This window comes from Vigna umbellata, chromosome 1 (genome assembly GCF_029865625.1).
Source record: "Vigna umbellata cultivar VRB3 chromosome 1, Vumbellata_1.0, whole genome shotgun sequence".
Taxonomy (NCBI): Eukaryota; Viridiplantae; Streptophyta; class Magnoliopsida; order Fabales; family Fabaceae; genus Vigna; species Vigna umbellata.
Window position 1 is genome coordinate 33,355,154 of NC_142165.1, and position 22,646 is coordinate 33,377,799.

Here is a 22,646-nt window from a genome sequence, read left to right on the forward strand (position 1 = left end):
AGCCCTTCACTGCACGTATACAATACAAGGATAATGTTGTCTATCTCTAAATTAACATAAATATTTATTTTATATAACTGTTATACTAACATTTTTATTAATTTAAAATTATAGCTTATACGTAAGTTAGACTAGGAAGATTAACAGAAAGATAAATTATTGTACTAATTTGTGATAAAGTAACTTTGTAGAGAACATTTAAAATGGAAATGAATGATAAGGTAATGAAATATAAAATTGAGTTGATGAAATATAAAATTGAGTTGAAAAGAAAAACTATAAAGATTATTAAAAGTGTGTTAATGAACCCATCCCCACTTGAGCAGGTGAGTCAGCTTTTAACATCCAGAAAGTTGTCTAGACCATAGATGCCTACTAAATGTTTTGAAGCATTAGACACTGGCATCTTATCCGACATATCATGCTTTTCGATGTAGCTTTTATTAACTCACTCTTTTTTTTTTTTTTTCTTATATCCAATCTTAGAAAGATTAATCCATGTCTAGCTGGATGAAGATTAGAAAAGGAAATAGTCATAACACTTTCACTATTTTAATTCACACATAACTAAGGAACAAGATGTATAACACTTTCACTTTATTAAGGAACAAAGTATTAAGAAAATATGCAGCAATGTATAGTTGAAGTATGAGAAGTGGGGCACAAGTGGGGTTAGGAAAAGCATTCCGGGTTGCTTGGGGGCTGACAAAGATAATGTCTTTGATCTTCCTGTCTCCGATGGCTTCGGATGCTCATCAACTCCTCAAACTACAAATATATCTTTTATTCTATAACATTACCTTACACTCAAACATTACTAACCTCCACTTGTCAATAAGTATGGGAAAACATGTATTACAACTAATTTAAAACTGATAGATTTCTGAATTAAATCTAATATTGGTCACTTGTTGGACACTTTCCAAATGTTCTCTGAGAAAATAATTATAATAAAGGTAAAATAAAATAAGTATGATATTTAATTTGAGTGAAATAAAATATGTGAGCATATTTCAATATCTAAATGAAGGCATTGGTTTTCTACTTATGTTTTTCAGTTTAATATTAGACTTCATCTACTTTATTATAATTAATTGTTATCAAGTTAAGTATAAGTTTAGTTCTTCAAAAAAAAAAAAATAACACTAAAAGGTAAAAACAACATTCAACACTCGTTTAAGAAATTTTAACTTTTCCAATATGGAATATATATTAATGACACATTCTACATTAATTTCAGTAAATTAACGTGGACGACAACAATGATACAATATCTCTCTCAAGATATTCTGCGAGTGATGCAAAATTATTGGCATATTCTCAAGGTTGATGTTAATTCTTTTTTCTCATAAAAATAATGTCAACAATTTTGTCCTATGTACAGTTTAATTCTAGAAGAGTTACGTAACTCATGAACACCTTGACTTTTCACCATTTGAGCACTGCCTGTTGTTTCACTAAATGAATTAAAATTGCACCCTAAGTCATAATAACTAATTAACAAATTCAAAATTTCGTTTGAAAATATGTCATCTATTAACATGAATTACCATATGCAATTATCATTGAAAATTATAAATATTTTATTGATAAATAATTTGAATAACTTCTTCAACAACTTAGAATCTAACATAAGTATACGAATCTCCTTACACAAATGCAAAATCAAAGTCTTGTAACAAATTTATATTTAATGGATTGAAAAAAAAAATTAAAACTATAATATTTATTTTGTAAGGTAAAGTATTTACTTATATACTAGTTTCGGTAATAAGTGAATTTTAAATTTAATTTAATTTTATAAAATTTACTTATAAAGAGAACTTATAAAATGAGTTTATACCAATGTATATGTTCTAAATTAATTTTATTTTTAACTAATATAAGATTTTTGATAAATCAAAACATTAAATTTTATTAATATAAATTTTAGATGGTTCTTGTATTGACCGTCCAGCAAGAAAATAACAACCGATCTGGAAATTAATCTGAGCAATCAATGAAAAGTTAATGAAAATAATTATCATTTATTGATAATTAATAAGAATAATGTCATTTATTGGTGATTAATGAATCAGACATAATGGTAAGCTCATTATAATATTTATAAATAATGAAAAAACAAGTAATTTAACCCTAATTACTAAAAGTAGATTTTAAACAACTTTGAACCTAATTTAACTTTAAAACTAATTTGTTAGAGACATTTAAACCAGTTGCCCCCAACTTGAGATATACTCTCATGACTGTTACATAAATGTTAACCAGGTAAAAGAATTTGGTGGAGATGGTGGAAGAAGGAGGGACAAGAAACGGGAAAAACGGTGAAAAGGAGATGGTTTCTCTGTATCAGTCTTCCCCTACTTTAATTTTAATTAAATGTTATGCACCAAAGTTCCCTAGAACCTCTTACTTCTTTCCTTCTTTGTTTAAACTTTAAACATACATAACCAACGCACTCAACTCAAATTTCTATTCTCACTCCAAACCTCCCCACATGCTTTATTTTCCATCTACTACCACGTATCATCACATAATAGCTTCAACTATTCACTCCACTTTTCTTTTATTCTGCCAGATTATATATATTTATATATATATATATATATATATATATATATATATATATATATATATATATATATATATTTCAATATAAGCTTTTTCATTCATTTTTTTTCTTATTATTATAAGGTTATTACATTTCAGTTTATTACAGGTGTCAGAATCCTTAAAACTTCAACTTAGTGGAGTACATGTCTAAGCAAAAGGGGTGTTTGAAATTCAGAAAGTGGAAAACAGGTGTGTGATGCAGATTAGATGAACGGTTTATATGGTAGGAGTAAAACTTAAACTTTCAAATTTTCGTGCCACTTCTCTGCATGCACCATTCATCTTCAACCTTCTAAATCTTCTCCTTCTCTCTACCATCTCCACCTTCTCTCTAAGAAAATCTCATCTTTTCTTCTTCCAATCACCCTTCAGGCACCGTTTGAACTCTCTCGACGTCAAGGGCTTTCATTTAAACCGATCGAGTTGTGGTTCTAAGCCGGTGAGTTAATTTCTCCTTAGCACGTTCGTTTCATTTCACATGCAAACCTAGATTTCTGGTTGCATGAGTGGACCATCTTATTCTGAGTATTTCTGGTCTTTTGTTTGGTTTAATTTCTTAAAGCATGACTGTCGAACGCTAAGGTCTCTGGTAGTGGTGAGCTATATTCTGCATCTATGAGCGTTCGATTACGTTTAGAGGTAAGGGAAGCTTATATAATTTGATTAAGATTCTTGTTTTGAATGGTTGTATGTGTGTATGATACTTTGTTTGATTATTTGATGAATATGAAATATTCGTGTTACTGCATGTTTGGATGTGTGGATGGATGATTGATAAATTGTGTGAACTAAGTTGAAATAGGGTTTGATCTTCAAACTGCAGTATTCTGAGTAAATTCTGTAATTGTGGTCGAGCGTCATTCGTGATCGTTCGATTCTTCATGGAAGTGTAGGGTCTTAACTGAATTCTCATGCTTTAGGGATATTGTCTGAGAGTCACTCTGTAATACTCTGCAGACTTATGTAAACTATAACCGAGAGTCAGTATTGACCATTCAGTTTTCCTTTGAGTGTCCGTCTAAACCAAGTTCTTATTCTGTAGAGAATTTAGTTAATGACAATCGTTTTATATTATTAGATATATGTAAATGAGCGTTCGGTCTAAGTATAGTTCTTCTTTAGGTTTCCTAAATAGTTTAGTTAATGTTTTCTATACTACTTAAAGTCGTAGATGTTATCGTTATTTTTCATTAAAAAAATAAGTGTGGTGTAATTGCATATATATATATATATATTCCTTCATTTTATTTAAGTTTAGTAGTATTCGGTCTTGGACCAACTCTTGTTCAATAGTGTTCGGTTTCTACAGTGTTCGGTCTTAAACCAAGCGCTCGGTCTCGTCTTAGTAATCTATTATTACCGTTTTATTTTAAATAAGAGCGTTCGACCAAACTCAATAGCGTTCGTTTCTTCATAGTATCTCGTCAGTTATTAGTATTTGGTGTCAAACAATATTGGTCTTTAAATGGTGTTCGACCTAGAGTCTTAGTACACGGCCTAGACTTCGTGGCGTTTGGTTTGAACTCTTAAGGGTCAGCTCATTGAAGCGGATCAATTTATAAATAATGCTCAGTCATGTTAGTTTCTAAGGAGTGTTATTCCATTGGGACTTGTGCTATGATGTGAAAGTGTGATCTTATTTCAGTTGAATATATTGATGATGAATTATAAGGAAATTTGAAATGTGATACGAATGAAATAGTTTGGTTATGAAAGAGTGTTCCAAGGAGGAATATCTCAGAAAGTGGTTATTGAATGGTAAAGTATGAATGTGGGCAAAGCTTAGCGGGCGTTTATCCTGATATTCTGTGATTACTCATTCTCACGTAGAGAGGAGTAAGTCATGTGTGGGAATGACAGGAGATCCTAGTCTATAAGGTTAACTTGGACGAAACGGATTAACCTTGGGTGGCAGCTGTTGAGGGTATCCTAGTTACTACATCACCCGGGTGCACAAACGACGTAGCTGCAAAGGATTCATACAGTCCGGACAGTCAGAGTAAAGTGGTCAGTCCTTGCATGCCATGATGTATGAATTATGATTTGGTTGTTGTTTGATTTAATCACGAACATTGTATGTTTTATTGAATCACTTAAATTACATAAGCTTACCCTATTTATTCTCTTGTCTGTGTTGTATGTTCGGTTGTTTGTCTTGTTGCAATGATCATCCGTGTGGATGTGAGCAGAAGGAGAAGAGTTGCTGGAAGAAGCACTAGAAGAGGTGGAAGTGAAGGTCGAACCTTAGGAACGTTCGATTATTATTGCTACTTATGTTCTGTAGAACCGTTCGTTATTGACGTTTTGGAAACCGTTCGTTTTAGGCGAAAGAATTTGTAAAGTTTTAAATTTTGTAGTATTTTGTAAGGCCGTTCGGTCATAACTGTGCTTCCGATCTTTTGTAAGACTAATCTATCATATTATTAATATGTGATTATTCTCTTATAGGGTTTATACTGTATTTTTGGGATTTTACAATAGGTGGGTTAGGAAAATAATTCATAAAACATTTTCGTATAAAAAACTAAATATAATAAATAAAATTAAGAAAAATTAGAGATTAAAATTATCGATTTCTAACTATAACAATCAAAATTATAATTAAGTTTATTTTTTATACAGTAAGCGTAATTTCTTTTCACAGGCACAAAAACTAAAAATAATATCTTACGAACAAAATGTAACAACATTAGTGTACAATTTTGGTATGATAAACCCTGAATTGCTTTTAATTAGCGTTAGACATAATAGGTTTGTTAGTCAAAAAGCGAGTATAAACCACTATTTAATATATCGTGCAACAACAAGAATATTTTATCATCATTAATTCGTTACATTAAGTATATTTAATGTAATGCATAACCCACACCTACTGTCATAATTATTTGAAAAACAAAACTAATAAAGTTACTTTTGCATACATAAAGTCAAATAAAACCATTTTACTCAATTCATTAGGCAGTATTTTTGACTTTGAAAATTATTTCTGTTCCAAATCTAAATCAGACCAATTCTAACACGCAAAATAAAATTAATTAAGATAGGGAATGTTATGCTCTGAATAATTATTAGTGGTAATGAAAGAATGCAAATTGATTACCTCGTAGAGTAGTTGGAGAAAAGCTTTAGTTCAAAAGCCTTTATAAAAAATAGAAAATATCATATTTAATTTATAGTAATTCATTTTATTTTAACTAAGATTTATCTATGTTATAAACTAGAAGCAAGTATGTTATACATTAGAAGCGTGCTATGGTTAAGAGGACGAAAATGAATAAATATTTTTTTTAAAATATTACTAAATCAAAATTACGAAGAATATTCATTCCGTACAAATATTTTTTCAGGTGATTACTGAGTGGGAAAAATAGTTTTCTTTTAATTATCATTGAATGCATACTATACAATCCATTTATATTAAGAGAAATTAGTTGAAATATAATATGATATTTATTTTGATTTCCTACTAAAAAAACAACTTTTTCCTTGTCCAAACTTACAAAAATAACTAAAAAAACAGAGAAGGGGTAGTGATGTTCATATAATTATTTATATTATTTTTATTTAGAGAATTTATATTACTTTTCAATGACATCTACTCCTTCCAACATTGAACACGAGGCATACAGCTCAGAAAAAAAAGATAATAATAATTTGTATAAGATATTTTATAATTTTGTTGAAACATTAAATGTATATTTTTCTTATTTATTTTTATTAAATATAATAAACATATGGTTTTCTATTAATAAATAATGACAAAAGGTTAGCATTGATGAACAATAAAAACAAATTTAACACATTCATAACCATAGTTGAAAAGTTCATGATAAAAGAAAGTACATTAAGAGATATACGGTGAGGGGGCAATAATTACTGCATGAAAAAAAAAGGAGTGAAGCAATTTCCCAAACTAGTTCGGTGTGTGGAAGTGAGTTAAAAGACGAAAACGACAAGAATGGAATCACAACATGGGAAGAAGAGAGAAAATAGAAAACAATGAAATGGTTGGTTTTAAAAATGGGTTAATATAGATTTTTTACAATATTTTGAAATATTATACATATTATTTATTTATTGAATTTTATGTTAATATAATAATAAATAAATAATAAAGGTATGTATGTTGTAAAAAGAAAAATGGTGATTTTGTTTTAAAAATTGATAGATAGAGGACAAAATGAAAAGGGGATAGAGAGAAGGAAAGGGTGGAGAATGAGACGCAATTAGTAGGAATTCAGCATGTGTTGATTGCAGTGTCACTCACTCTTACAGAACATGACACTGAAAACTGAGAACAACAGAACAGAGTACTGCATAGAAGAAATTGGGGAAGAAAGTTGGAGGAGGGTAGGAGGATCATCATTGCAACACACCAGATTATTCTCTGTCATGGACCACCATCATTCCTATACCCCAACACTCACATGTCACCACTCTCTCCTATTCTTTCATATTCCCCTACCCTAATAATAATAATAATAATAATCATCATCATCATCATTCTTTAATTCCCTTCTATTCTCATTCAATTCACTCTTTCAATCAAACATCTTACTTTAAATTCCTCTTATTAACAATTTATCTTCTTAAACCCTTCAACAAGTAGAAAGATTAGAGAAGCTTAGCACCCACTAATGTCATCATAATCATATTATGCAAGCAATGTTGAGAATCGTTTCCGAGGAAAAAGAAACACGAGGCCGTGTGTGGATCACATCCTTCAAGTTTATTTACACTCTGCCAATGATAGCTGATTGGTATGCGTGTTGTTGCATTGCATCTTGGTACTTTTTATGGTTTGTCTATTTATGGTATCCCTAAGTGTTGTAGTCTTATTTAACTCAACTCTCTTTGTACACACTATGATAATAAACAATAAAGGGTCGAAACAAACATACTATTGCGCATTACAATTTGAATACATTCGATATTTTTCCCAATTTGACAGAGCCACATGTGCTAGCAGCAGATGTTTAGACAATTCTAATTTTTTTCTTTTTTCTTTTCTTTTGTGTGGAACTATGCCATAAGGTCAAATTCTGACTCTATAATGACCTCTATTTTGTACTCAATATGTAGTTAAATGTATTTGCTTTCCTTTTTTTTCCTGTTGTTTCGATCCTGTGCTTGACTACATTTTTTAGTACATTTACAACAAAAAAAGTAAAGTAACGTATGAAGAAAACAAAAAACAAGTCTTTGTCTGTGTATGTCATTGTCCATCTAGCTTAAGCTGAGTAACATGTTTGGGGGGAGAGATCGTTTTATAAACTCAAATTTGTACTATTATTTTTCTTGCCACAACTTTGCCCCGAATTGCTCCAGTGAACAAATTATATAAAGGACTTACATGTCTGTCATTCATGTTAACAGTTTTGTTTTCTGGTTATTTGTCTAAAACTAGTGAAAGACAACCATAATTTTTTTTGTAATAAAATAATGTTAATTCTTAATATCACCCGTTCAGTGTTTTTTTTTTCTTGTTGTGTACCATGCGATCATTTCGAATACAGAAAACTATTTATGAAGGAAGTGACAATTTGTTGATGTCGTTATGTTACGGATTGGAATGGAAATGTATTTGTACAGAAAATTCATATAAAACAATTTTGCAATCATATGAACATGTTCTTTGATAATGAAATTGCCTGATTTTACATGGACGGTTTATGTTTCATATAGATGACATTTTATAATAATATTTTTTATCTTTTGGGAAATTCATATTTCACATGTAAAAGTTATCAGGTGATGATGCAAATATTGTAGGTCTAGAAGTTTCGAAGGGCATAGATGAAATTTTATAATCGTGTTTGGCAGGTAAAAGAAGCCACTAATCTTGCCACCAATTGCTCCACAAGCAAATATCATTCATAGTTGAAAAGTAAGACAAAATACATTAAAATCAAGGAAAGAGTAGTAACGTAAAAACGTACGATGGAATATATCGTCTATTATTATTAATGGAATACTTTTCCTGCGAAATATCTTCCGTTTGTGACGAAATCTGAAAAGTAGCACAAAGCCACCACGTATTGCAAGTCCTGAGAGAGACCGTGAGGAACTAGAAATAAAAAAAAAATTAAGTGTAATATTTTCATCAGTGAAAATTTTGAGTTTTATTTTAATAATTAATTTCAATATTAGTTTTAACTTTTGCTTAATTTCTTGTCGAGGTAAAATTTGAGTTTCAACTTAAAAAACTACATTTAAAACTCTTTATTTAGGTTTTATTGATTAAAGAAACAGAAAAATGCAAAACCAAAAGACACAGACCATACTAGAGTTTGGCCAAATTTATTACCTTCTTCCAAAAGCAATATATATATATATATATATATATATATATATATATATATATATATATATATATATATATATAGTTCAAATGTAGATTCATTGTGATTTATTAAAAATTACAGCACACACTCGGCAAGTTAAATTATATTTTCAGGGGCTAATATCAATAGCAAAAATAAAAAATAAAGTTACTGAGGTTCAAGTTTACTTAAATTTAATCTTAGTATATTATTATATGTCAATAAAGGTTAACATAGTGCAAGAGCTGGGAGGATGACGGAAAGCAAAGTTATGGATATACAGGTCTTATTTGCAGAAATAGAAAAAAGATGAAGACATAGAAAAACATAAATAAGATAATTAACCCAAAAAAAATAATACTATATTCATAACCTAAGAATTATAGAAAAGCAGCAGCCACATACATATCACGTAAGTAACAGTGGTGCAAGAAACTAGACATTTTTGCATTAATTTTCATTACCCTCACGTCAAATAACGACCAGATTGGGATTACGAGGCATTGAACATTCAACAAAACCCGGAAGAGTTCACATTGGAGGGACACGTAAGAGGTAGAAGAAACAGAAGAGAATGAAAGACGAAGACAAAAGTTGAGTACAAACCTTTAGAAAATTTCAGATTTCGACAACAAAGACAAAGAGAGATTGCACCCAACATTTCAACCTTGGGACAGTAACTAGAACCCGAAATACAAGGGAGCGTTCTCAGCAACATCAACCTGAAACTTTGCAAATTGCAAACACAATCTCTCTCTCTCTCTCTCTTTCTTTAATTCTCTCTGCTTTAATCGATGATGCTCCTCAGTTGATGGCAGCACTCGGCCACTCACCGACTTATCTATTCGTGAATAGTGTGCTTCTTAATGTTTTCTTATAGTAAGCACTAGACAAGGGTTCGTACGAGGAACAGTTTTTCTTATTATTGGGGATTTTAGCCGCAGATTCGCTTTAGCATTAAACTATACTAAACTATGGATTCCCAATAATCATAATAATAACCTACTCTACAATATAGTCTTCAAGTATAAAATTATCACCACACCCTTATAATTACCACGATCAGCATCATTATCAAGCACTAATCAAAGTACAATCATATGCTACAACTAGCTACCATTATGTTTCTGCAATGACATTAAACATCATTTGGTCATCATCGATTCTGTATAGATTTATGTAGACATATATATTAAAGGAAGTATATATTTAATTTACACATATATCATACATGATTAAATTAATCTCATACCGGTGGCTACAGAAATTTTTTGACAATATCAACATATTTAAACAAAAGGGAGAGAAAAAAAGAAGAAAGGAAAGAAAAAGGAAAGGTAAGGAAAAGAAAAGAAGAAAGATGTTAGCTGCAAATTCTAACCACCAACACCCACTATCATCAACATCATCATGATCACGATCTTAATTCATTGCAGCATCATATTCTACCGTGTAATGATAACAAGTTTCTGTACCGGGTTTAGTCTAATCAGAAGAACAAATCCAGGAATCCACGGTACCTTCCCCTCTAGTTGTAGGGTTATTATTGTTGTTGTTATTTGGTAAGGTGCTATTCTCGCGGTTCAAGCTAGTGGACGCAGAAGCCACAGCGAAGTTCAACTTGCAGCTACCACCACCATCCAATGACCTTAAAGAAATATCTCTTGTTCCTCCTCCGTCGTCGTTAACACTCCTCAGTGGCACCGATATCCCACTTGCAACAAAATTTGCATTATTATTAACCTGGCCATGGCTCATACCCAGATCCTCAATGGATGGTAACTTTGCACTAAACCCAGCGTGGCCAAAAGGGTGAAGAGCGGGTGGAGGAGGGTTGAATGCAAGGGTGGGGTGGTTCTGCATGCTCAGCATGATGTTCTGTGGATTATGGTGATAGGGTATACCCAAATCAGGAGGAAGTTGTTGTTGATAGTTGATGGGGTTGTTGTTGTTAGATGAAGAATTGTTGTTGTTGTTGGTGGTGGTGGTGGTGGAAGTAATAGCATCAACCATGTTATTATAGGGTGATGATGAGGAAGATAAAAGCAATGGGTTTTGATGATGATTATGATGATTTACCTTTTGGGGCGAAGGACGCAAAGGGTAGAAAGGACCGGTTGTTGCGTCTAAGTGAGAGCTGCTTCTGAGGGAGGAGGAACCGGTGAGAAGATCGAGCCTCCGAGAGTAGGAGGAAGAAGCCGAAAACGGTGGTGCAGGGATTCCAGTGAACTCTTGAACCATGGCTCTGAAATTGGAAGTGTCCGTGGTGAGAACCGTGGTCGGTGCTCTCCTAGAAGCTCTGGTTCGCTTCTTCGAGTTACGTCCTACGTTGTTAACCGTTCGACCGGGTTCAAGCAAGATTGCATCTTGCGATCTGGCATTGTCAGTGGCGAGGCTTGGTTGAGGACCCAACAAGCATTGGCTTATGTGTGTAGTGGTTTGAGGGGAGGAGGTAACGTTAATGTTAACGTTAACTCCGGAAGGGTGGGTGCAATCGGGTTGAGATCTTGGAGGGTGGGAGGAGGAGGAGGTGGCGGTGTCCAAGTGTAGGAAGGAGTTTGGGTTGGAGGAGTTGGGTTGAGAGAGGGCGTGGAGGTAGGTTGAAGAGAGATCAAACAAAGAAGGATGAGGGTGGTGGTGGTGGTAATGAGAAGAAGAAGAAGAAGAAAGAAGAGGGTGTGAGATGGAGCCGAATTGGGAAGGGTGATTGTTGAGGAAGGTTGGAGGGAGCAGTGTGTGATGAGGTCGTGAATCGTATTCTTCATCGCCACTTGAAGAGATACTTCCACTATTGGCAGAATTCATAGCTTGGAAATTAAGCAAAAAGTGGGGAAGAAAGAGAAAAAGAGGAGAAAGGTTGGGAAGCTAGGTGGTGTCCATGAACGAAGGAATGAGTGAGAGAGAGTGGGAAATAAGAAAGGGTTTTTGAAAAAGGGAAGAAGCGTATCTTTGGATGGAATCCCTGATCTGAACTGCAATGGAAGGAAATCTTTTCTCGGTTGTCTTTCAGTGGGGTTATTGTGTTGTATAAAAAGAAGAGAAAAAAACGCATAGGCACATGACATGTAGATCTCGCAGGTCGGAGGGGAAGGAGGGAGAGGAAAATTACAAAAAGGGGAAACCTCGAAGGAGGAGCAAAGGAGAGAGAGAATGATGATTTAGGGTTTTGGAAATGGAAAAAGGGGAAAGGAGTTGGTTATTTAAGGTTTGTGATGGAAGATGAAGATGGTGTGTGTGTGTGTGTGTGTTGTGTAGAGAGAGTGAAGAGTGGATGGTGGGGTAGGGAGTGAGAGAGGTGGTGGCGGTGGCTGGCAACGGGTCAAACTCAAAGTGAATGGTGAGAGGGACAGTGTGAGAGGCAGGGGGTTGTGAATATGAAAGCCCGAAAAGGATGTCTATGTGTTATGTGTTGTGTGGATGCAACTATGCAAACTTTTACCCAGACAAGGCTAAAAAGCTATCCTCACATCAATTATTTTCCTCTTTAATTAACCATTATTTTTAATAATAATAACCTCATTCAAATTTATCACCCTAAAATTGAAAGGAAACCAGAACCAAACAACAACCCGTATCAATATACTCTTCTTTTTAAACATACATATTCCTTTCCACAACTATTTATTATTACTTTATTTCACACTCCCATTTCTTTTCAAGATCTTCATGCAACACTCCAACGTCCTTAAATCTAACCTCCGTAACATGTGTTTCCGGGAAAACATACGCCTATCTATCTATTTATTATCTGCACATTTTCATTTTCTAAAATACTATTTAATTTGTTTTTCTTTCAATATTTGTCTTTTTAGTCATTTAGTATCATTAGTGTGACATTTGAGTCTCAAAGAAAATAATGAAATCAGTGGGTGGCTTTAAACCTATTAAAAGATAAACTTGTCTCATGAAATGTGCACACTTTATTATTTTTATTCATTTTATTCACAAATAAATATTGTAATGGTTGGATTCATTGAACCTTTTATTTAGTAAATATTGTAATGGTTTGCTTTCATTTATAAAAAAGAACGGGGCTGAAAAATATGAGGAAACGAGAAGAGAGACCCAAATGAAAAAACAAAAGTAGCCCAATATTTTCTGCCCAAAAGTATGATTAATTATATTTGTGACAACCATCTACGTTCATTACATAATCAAATATTAATGATTATATAATACTAATAAGTAATTATAAAAATAATAATAAAAATCATTATTAATAAATATAATCATTTTATTATACTCATTTTCACTTTTCTTCCTTTTTTTCTCACTCTCATATCGCTATCCAACATGTATATGTAATTTTAAACATTTATGATTATTGAAATATTGTTAGATTGAACTACTCAACTTATATTTTAAGTAATTAGTTGCTTTTCTAGTTTGGAATAAGTAATTAACGTAAAATTGGGTAGAGTTGTTTGATAAAAAATTTACTCTAACTCAATTTAATCGAATCATATTTCACTAAGTTGAATATTAAATTAGATCAAGTCCATTCAAACTCTGCATATTTCATAAACACGATTTTATGTAATTTAAAAAATAAAACAAAACTCACAGAATAGTAACGATATTTCATACTCTCATCTCATAATAAGTGTATGATTTATTAGTGGAGTTTTAGAATCTTTAATTAGTTTAAAAACTATAAAAATATTTTTTTTTATTTTTGGATATAAGCACTTTTATACTGACCATCAAACATATATTATAACTTTATAAGAATTCAATTATTTAATTAATGAAAAACAGCATTTAAAAAAATTGATTAACGGTAAGTCTTTTTAAAATATATAATGTGTTCATAAAATTTTATTAAGCACGTGCATTAAGTGTGGGTTACTTTTTCTTTTTCAAAACTAATAATTTTCTTACATTTTTCTAACTAAGTGTTTGTTGCAAAATTAATTACTTTTCTTAATATTTAATAAAATAAATAAAATGAATAACTATATAATAATAATAAAAAAGAAAAAGAAAAAGAAAAAACAACAACTAGACCAAAAATATAATTCCTCGGTTAATCAAAACTTATATTCAAATTAATTGACAAGGATTTTAATGTGGAGTCTGTGTGGGCCCCAATCAAATTTATTTATACATTAATTAACATCAGTAATAGAACTTTAATGATTAGAATAGCTATCTAATTAATTAATCATTTAACTGATTTACACATAATAAATATATAGTAACTGATTAATATAAAATGTTTACATATTAACGATGGAACAAAATTAAAATCATGAAACAATTTAATAATATATATTGCGTAAAGGCATAGGAACGTTGGAAAATTTTGCTTAAAGGCTTATGGTAAATTATATTTCAACCTTGAAGAAACCGCTTGACTAAACATATGATATGTTAGTTTGATAATTTGTGAATGAATTATTACAAAAATTCCAATCTTGCTGCCAATTGAAGTCACTAACTTTGCATAATTAAAATATTTTGAGGTAATCAATATGCAATAAGTTGCATCATTTTAGGTCTAAATAGTTAAATGTTTGATAGGACCGTTTGGAAACGGAAGTTCCCAATCTATATCAAATTAAGGGTCATTTTGATGATGTTTTGAAAAGGAAAAAAAAAGCATTTATATTTTCAATTTCCAAGAGAAAAAGAGTTTATTTAACTTAGCCTTTGTTCTATATAGTGTCTTGTTATTCGACCGTTAGTGATACCAAAAGACAATAATAGAAGTTGCGTTTGGATCAAATTAAAAACATATATATGCGAACTTCAAATACATTCTCAAATTTGAAGACATAATAAAGATAAAAATAAAAAACTGTATTTACAAGTAAAAGTATTTTTAAATTCCACAATTGATATTCAAAACATACACAATGTAATGGAAAAGTAGCCAATGCCATCTGTTCTTTTCCCTTAAGCCAATGCCAAATAGTTAACCTAATGCACAAAGAAAAATTTTATGTTTTACCCTTTGAACCTTGAGCCTGAATATGAAAACCTTTTGAAATCCTTGCCTTGAGTTGAGTTGAATATGTTGTGTGGTAGAGGAGAATGGTTCAATTTTGGGGTTGATGGGAAATTAGAATTTTTTTAAAAATAAATAGAAAATAAAAAGAAAAGAAAAGGAAAAGAGCATTGAGCAAAGCGAAAGAAAAGAAAAAAAAAAGAGAAGAATAGAAAGGATATGCTCAATGAATAGAAGTTGGGAATAGGTTGAGAAGTCGTTTCTCATATGAAGAAGGAGAAAGAGAGATTAGTGTTGAATTATGAAGAAATTGTTCACTCTCTTAACTCAAGAAATTTTGTTGTCTAGAAAAACCAATTCTCTTCTTAGCCCAACCACATTACAAGCCTTGAAAAGTCCTTGAGATGATAACTTGCTTGTGAATATGTTTTGATGTGTTTAAATGAGAGGAAAAGTTGATTTATGAGACATTGTGATAGTAGAGTGAAAGAGACATTGACACCTCATTGTACACCTGTGAGCTTGAGTGAAACACTTTCTTTGGTGAGGAATGGTTCCATGCATTACAGTGACATTCTGCTTGGTTGTTGATCACTCATAAGGTTTTTGCATCTGTTGTATGTATTCCTTGTTATGCGAGCACCATAGTTGAGGCTTGATTGGCTAAGACATCATTATATCTTGATTGATCTTTTTATGATGAGCATACATGAGTGATTTACTTGTCTAAGAAGAAAATTCTTTTTGATTTGCTTGACCATTGTAGTATGATTATTTTATTTAAGCCAAGTTGCATTTTGCTTGAGGACAAGCAAAATTTCAAGTTTGGGGTTGTGATAACGGTTGAATATACCATTATCTGTGAGGCAATTTTGATACTAAATCAACTCTTTTTGACTTAGAAGCTTGCTTGAACTCTTGTTTTTAGTTTAGTTTTGTGAATAAGTGAATCGAGGCTATACTTTATGATTTTATCACTAAATTCCCTTAATTTTGTAGGTTATGGGTATATTTTGGAAGGGAAGCAAAAGTATCAAGGAGTCAGAACACAGGAGGGACAACAAAAGCATCAGAGAAGAAGGATAAAGAAGGCGTAGGGCGTCTGGTTGCCCTTTTGGGGGCGCTATGCGCCAGTTTGCTGCACCGTTGAACGTCTGCTTGCCCTCTGAGGGGCGTTGAGCGCTAGTCTCCATGTAGTAACGCCTGCTTGCCCTTAGTTAGGGCGTTGAGTGCCAGCGAGGCTTATAGGCCAATTTTTATTTATCTATTTAAGGATTTGATCGTTCTAGGGTTTGTATCTTTGGAAGGATAAAGCGCAGAAACACACTTTTCGACCCTTTGGAGGCAGATTTAGATGCGGGAGCTCTCCTCTTCATTTTCTAGGGTTTTTATCTCACTTTCGTTCCATTGTAAACCAAGGTTCTGCATGACGATGGAGAACTAAACTCATTTGTTGTTGGGGAAGATGTAACCTCTAAACTTTCATGTATTTGAATATGATTTGAATTATTTTATGCTTCTTTCATTAATTGTTAGTGATTTCTTGATTAAATGGTAAGACTCCGGCAAGTGTACCAAATCGTATCAAGTAATAAACATGGTAAGACCAAGTATCGTTTCCCTAGAGACTCACGACCTAAACAGTTATGTGATTTCTTGATAAAATAAGACTTGAAAACAAGATCTTTTGGTTAAAAATGCAAATACGAAAAAGTAAATATGCATGCAACTTGATCAATTGGACAAAAGTGCAGAGATGAACAAATTTGAGATTATGGGATGAATATGTTGTTGGGGTTAGATTTCACCTAGTTTACTCTCATGTATATATGAATTCTAGTTCTTCATTAATGTCAATGTCACTATCTAAAATACTTAAAACCCGATTCCTCGGCGAAGAAAGCCTATCCTTAATTATAGATCATAGCATCTTTCGTCATCCCTAATAATTAATTCTTACGAACAGAAGCTTAAGACATCCAGAACCCCATACCCCCACTCCTGAGCAAAACTGCTTCTGCAAATAATTCTCCAGAACTTGAATTGTAAGATACCTTCCAGAATCAAGAATCAATTCAATACATGAGAGTTTACAAAGGTTTACATTATTCCCCAACAACAAATAGAGTTTAGTTCACCATTGACATGGTGAAACTAGATGAATAATAGAAAAAGAATGAAAGATAAAACCTTAGAAGTTGAAGATAGGAGCTTCTGCATCCAAATCCGCCTTCGAGGGATCAAAAAGTGTGTTTCTATGCCTATTCCGTCCAAAGATCCAGTCCCTAAGACGTCAAAGTCCTTAAATAGAACATAAAAATAACAGAAAACAGGTCCAAGCCCACGAAACTAACGCTCAGCGCCCCACTTAGGGTGCCCAGGCGGCATACGAGATCATATGACGCTCAGGGTCAGCTTAGAAGGCAAGAAGGCGTGGCACGACTCGAGGAAGTGGCGCTCAGCGCCCCTAAAAAGGGCGCTCAGGCACGAGACAGAGACTTCCTGCGCTGAGGGCTCCAGAAAAAGGGCAGCCAAGCGTGAGACAGTGTAATCTGGTTCCAGCTCTTCCTGAGTTCCTGATGCTTTTCCAGCTCTTCCTGAGTTCCAACTCCTTACTACTTCAACTCTTCTTCCAAATCATCTCAATTCCTGTTGAAAACAAGGAAATCTAGCATAAAATCATTAAATTCACCTTCAACTCTCTTATTCACACAAACTTATGATTTCAAGCTAGTTTCTAAGGCAAAAAGGTTGTTTTTAGTACAAAAGTTAAGTATCAAATAACGGTAAATTCAACCGTTATCAATACACTTGCTGGAGTCTTAACAAATTTTTGGCGTCGTTGCCGAGGACTCGTGGTTTAACTATTCTATTTGTGTGATTATTGATTAGCTTTGACTTAATTTTTTTTATTATTTTGTTTTTGTTTTGTACTAATAATTATTTTTTAGGGTTTTGTTTTCTTGTGTATGTAGGATACGATTCGTACTAGAAGTAAGAAAAACTTTGAACCTCTTCTTGAAGGATTGAACAAGACTAGAAGGAGAAGGAGAAATAGAACGTCCAGATAATTTTTTCCTTCTCCAGAGACACTTTTACAACCTTCACCTCAAGGATCTGACCAGAGCACTGAAAAGATGGCTGGAGAGAATAATGGCAGACACACCCTGGCAGATTACACAACAGTTGTTGGCCCTCATCATTTTAATAGCATTGTAAGGCCTAGGGTCAATGCTACAAACATGGAAGTAAAACCAACATTGATACAATTGGTGAAGAGCAACCAATTCAATGGATTGTCTCATGAAAGTCCATATGAGCATCTGACCACATTCAACGAGATTTGCAACACTGTGACGATCAATGGAGTGTTGGATGACGTTATAAAGCTTAGTTTGTTTCCTTTCACATTGGGAGGCAATTCTAAGTTATGGTTGAATTCTTTCTCGGAGGATAACTTTACTGAATGAGAAGCCGTGGTTGCAAAATTTCTGAACAAATACTTCCCACAATCGAAAATCAACAAAGGTAAACAAGAAATTTCTTCTTTCAGGCAGGGCATGGAAGAAAGTTTAGGTCAAGCATGAGATAGATACAAGAGTTTGTTGAGGAAGACGCCCATGCATGGTTTTGACGAAGCAATGATAGTCATTCTTTTCCTTGGAGGTCTTGGCTCACAAACCAAATTGATGCTAGATGCCTCAGTTGGAGGTAATATCAAGTGCAAGACTTCAGATGAAGCCTATGAATTGATTGACAACATGGCTACCAATGACAATGAGATGCATAGTGAAAGAGGAGCTCCACCTCAATAGAAGGGAGTCCTACAATTACAATCTCATGATGCTTTGCTTGCACAAAGTAAAATTATTACTCAACAATTAGAGAATTTGACGAAGAAACTCTCTCAATGGCCACAAGAGATACAAAATGTTTCGCAGGTTCAGCAACAACAACAATAATGGCAGCAACAACCTTTTTCCATTTGAGAAGACTACAAAGCTTAAGGAAACTTTCCAGCAATTTATGTAAATGAGCATTTCTTAATATAAAAATACGGAGGCTACATTTAAAAGTATGGAGATGCAAGTTGGGCAGTTGGTCAAAAAGATGGAGGTTTTTGAGATGAGTGCTAAAGGTAATAAGAGGGAAAAGTGTAAGACCATTGTTACTAGAAGTGGCAAGGTGTTAGATGAGAGAAAAGTAAAGAGAAAAGAGACAGAGAATTTGAGTGAAAAAGAAGAAGTTGAGCGGAAAAAGAGAGAGGAGGAAGAAAGTGGGATAGAAGAAAAGGAGAGAATTGAGGGAGAAAAAAAAAGAAAGAAGAAGAGGACGACAGAAAAAAAGAGAAATTTTTTGAAAAACCCCTTTCTTATCCAAAGATTTATTCATGGAAGGAGAAAGAAAAACAATTCGAGCGTTTCATGGAAATCTTTAAGAAGTTAGAAATCAACATACCTTTCTCTGAAGCATTACAACAAATGCCTTCATATGAAAAGTTTTTAAAGGAGCTCCTCACGAAGAAAAGAAAATACATTGAAAAGGAGATCATTGAAGTGCAAGGAAACTGCAGTGCAATCATACATAAATTATTACCTCCTAAGTTTAAAGATCCAGGAAGCTTCACCATTCCTTGTACCATAGGAGAGTTAGTAGTTGGAAGAGCATTAATTGATTTGGGAGCTAGCATTAACTTAATGCCTTTCTCTATGTTTAAGAAGATTGAGGGTGTGGAACTCAAGCCTACTAGAATGACACTCCAATTGGTGGACATGTATCTTAAATACCCTAATGGGGTGGTTGAAGATGTGCTTGTGAAAGAGGAAAAAATTTTATTTCTGGTGGATTTTTTTACAATGAAGATGGAGGAGGATGGAGATGTGCCTCTCATTCTTGGAGACCGTTTATGAAGACTGCAAGAGTCTTAATTGATGTGGAGAATGACAAGCTTAAAGTAAGAGTGCAAGATGAAGAAGTGAATTTTGATGTGTTTGAACCCATGTCACATCCCAAGGATGATAAAGCATGTTTCCAGTTGGACACGCTTGATGAAGTTTGTATGGTGTAAGAGAAGATGGTACATTGTTCTTCCCCTTTAGAGAAGATGCTCATTGATGCATGTGAAGATTTGAATGAAGAGGAAGAAGGACTGATTGATGAGTGCTTGACTGACTTGGAGGTGTTAAAAGAACTCCCATTGCATGAGGCGAATTTTGAGAAGATTGATACCAAGGAAGAGGTCAAGGAAAAGAAATTGGAGTTGAAAATATTACTACCACATTTAAAGTATGTTTTATTAGAAGAAGGTAGAAAGAAACCGATCATCATTAGTAATTCTTTATCTTCCATAGAAGAAGAAAAGTTGGTAGAAGTATTGAAAGCCAACAAAGGAGCTATTGAATGGTCAGTTTCAGATCTTAAAGGTATAAGCCCAACTTATTGCATGCACAAAATATTTATGGAGGATGATTATAAACTAGTTGCTCAACCACAGAGAAGACTAAATCCTGTGATGAAGGAGGAGGTTAGAAAAGAAGTTATGAAGCTTCTAGAGGCTGGCATTATATCCTATCTCTGACAGTGCATGGGTAAGTCCATTACAGGTAGTGCCAAAGAAAGGTGGAATGACAGTAATTTATAATGAGAAAAATGAGTTCATTCCTACTAGGACAATTACTGGGTGGCGGATGTGCATTGATTATAGAAAGCTGAATAAGGCCACAAGGAAGGATAATTTTCCTCTTCCTTTTATGGATCAGATGTTGGAAAGATTGACAGATCAGACTTTTTATTGTTTTTTGGATGGATATTCTGGGTACAATCAGATTGTGGTAGATCCAAAGGACCAGGAGAAGATGACATTTACACGTCCATTTGGAATATTTGCTTACAGAAAAATGCCATTCGGATATATAAATCTTTTAGTTATTTGGAAGATATGAGATAAAATATTCTTTCAACTGAATATTCAGAGTCCAAGCCCAAGCAAGCCCTATATTAAGAGACCCAGGGGACTTGACTTAATGCATTCATTCTCTCATACTCCTCTCACTTTTCTTTCATCTTGTATTCAACTCCATTCATGGAGAGCTAAGCATCTAGGGCTATTCTGTTGTAATTCCATGACGGATTCTGAGGTTACGTTCAGCTAATGCAATTGTTTACTTTGATTATTGATTTAAGTTGTTCTCTCTATGTCTTTCATCTCTCTATCTTGTTAAAAGCAAAGATTTTTGCATCATAATATGTTTGAATCTACATGCATATTGATTATATGAGTTTTAGGGTTTCTAGGTTTAAATTGAGAATCTACTTTGATTTAATTTAGGAACTTTCATATGATTAAATGGTTTTTACTATCAATTGAGAATGTACTTTGATTGATTAGTAATAATTTCAACTATAATCAATTGAGAATTTACTTTGATTGATTGGCTTTTAATTTGGTTAGGAGATTTAAGAATAGACATGCTTAAACACAATAGAATTTGATTGAGAATGTACTTTGGTTGAATTTATTGTGAATAATCTAGAAAGGTTTTGCATTTGATTGAGAATTTACTTTGGTTAAATGCATGATCGCCCTCAAATTAATTAAGAATGTACTTTAATTAATTTGAAACTTAAACAATAATCAATTGAACAATTATCCGTGAATAACCGATGATGAATCTATCTTGGAAAAGCAGTGGAATTAGCCTATTTCATCGTAACTGTTTTTAAGTTTCTTATTCTTTAAACACTTTTCAACCATTACTTTTATTCATAAGCATTGCATAACATTCGTAAGAGTCACAGATATTCAAAAGCAATTCCGTGTTCGTTGGGAGACGACTCAAGGTTACTTCAACCCTGTCTACTTTCTTGAATATTACTTGGCAATACTGAAGTTGCCTTGAAAAGTAGTATTAATTTGATAGCTTCAACGACAACCTATCAAATTTGGCGCCGTTGCTGGGGAATACGGTTAGTATTTTAAATATTTTGATTCTTATTTTATTTTATTTTATTTTATTATTTTTTTTTTATTTTTTTTTATTTTTTGTTTTTATCTTTATTTAGTTTTTTTTAACACACATACATTTAATTTAATTTGAGTTATTTTGTAGCCTTTAGTCATTCTTGTTTTATCAAAAATATTTGTTCTTGTTTCTATTAAGAATTTCTCTTGAGAAATACTTGAGGCTAGTTTGAATACACTCTGGCTAGGAAAAACTTGGTACTTAAGTTGTCCATTGTGACGCACCTCTCTTTCTTGGGAGTGGACCCAACAAGTCTCTCTTATCTCTTATTTGAAATCTTTATCTAAAGCAAGAACAAAAGAAAAAGAGAAGTAACAGAGAAACAACTTCAAGCAAATTGCGTAATGCATGACCAGAGCTAACCCGGGAGAATTTTATCAAATTAACCCGGAAGTCGAAAGGAATTTGCGTAAGCTACGGAGAAGATTTAAATTTGGGTGTTCTACTGAGGGAACACTTCCTACATCCGAAGTCATATCACCTTCATTATCTCCCATCACAAACATACCATCCAATCCTTTGCCTGATCCTAACCCAAACAATATGGCACAAAGAACCATCAGACAGTTAGCCACCTCCCACAATACAGTTATCCGAAGTAACATTGAATACCCTAATGAGGAGTGGGAGTTGAGACCTGATCTGTTAAATGCGTTACCAAAGTTCAATGGGTTATCAAGGGAGAATCCACACAAGCACTTAAGACAATTTCACATGTTGTGTGAAAATTTTAGATCT

General features: G+C 33.1%; 1 protein-coding gene across 1 annotated transcript; it reads right to left on the minus strand.

Moving 5' to 3' along the window:
• Positions 1–10,164: 10,164 nt before the first annotated feature.
• Positions 10,165–12,308, minus strand: LOC124839552 (uncharacterized). The gene has a single exon (XM_047315406.2). It carries the CDS (start codon positions 11,739–11,741, stop codon positions 10,422–10,424), a length of 1,320 nt encoding a protein of 439 aa, XP_047171362.1. The 5' UTR covers positions 11,742–12,308; the 3' UTR covers positions 10,165–10,421.
• Positions 12,309–22,646: the final 10,338 nt, after the last annotated feature.

What these genes read in the sequence shown, in the direction of transcription:
- LOC124839552 (XM_047315406.2), bottom strand. Translation starts at nt 11,741, where the DNA reads ATGAATTCTGCCAATAGTGGAAGTATCTCTTCAAGTGGCGATGAAGAA.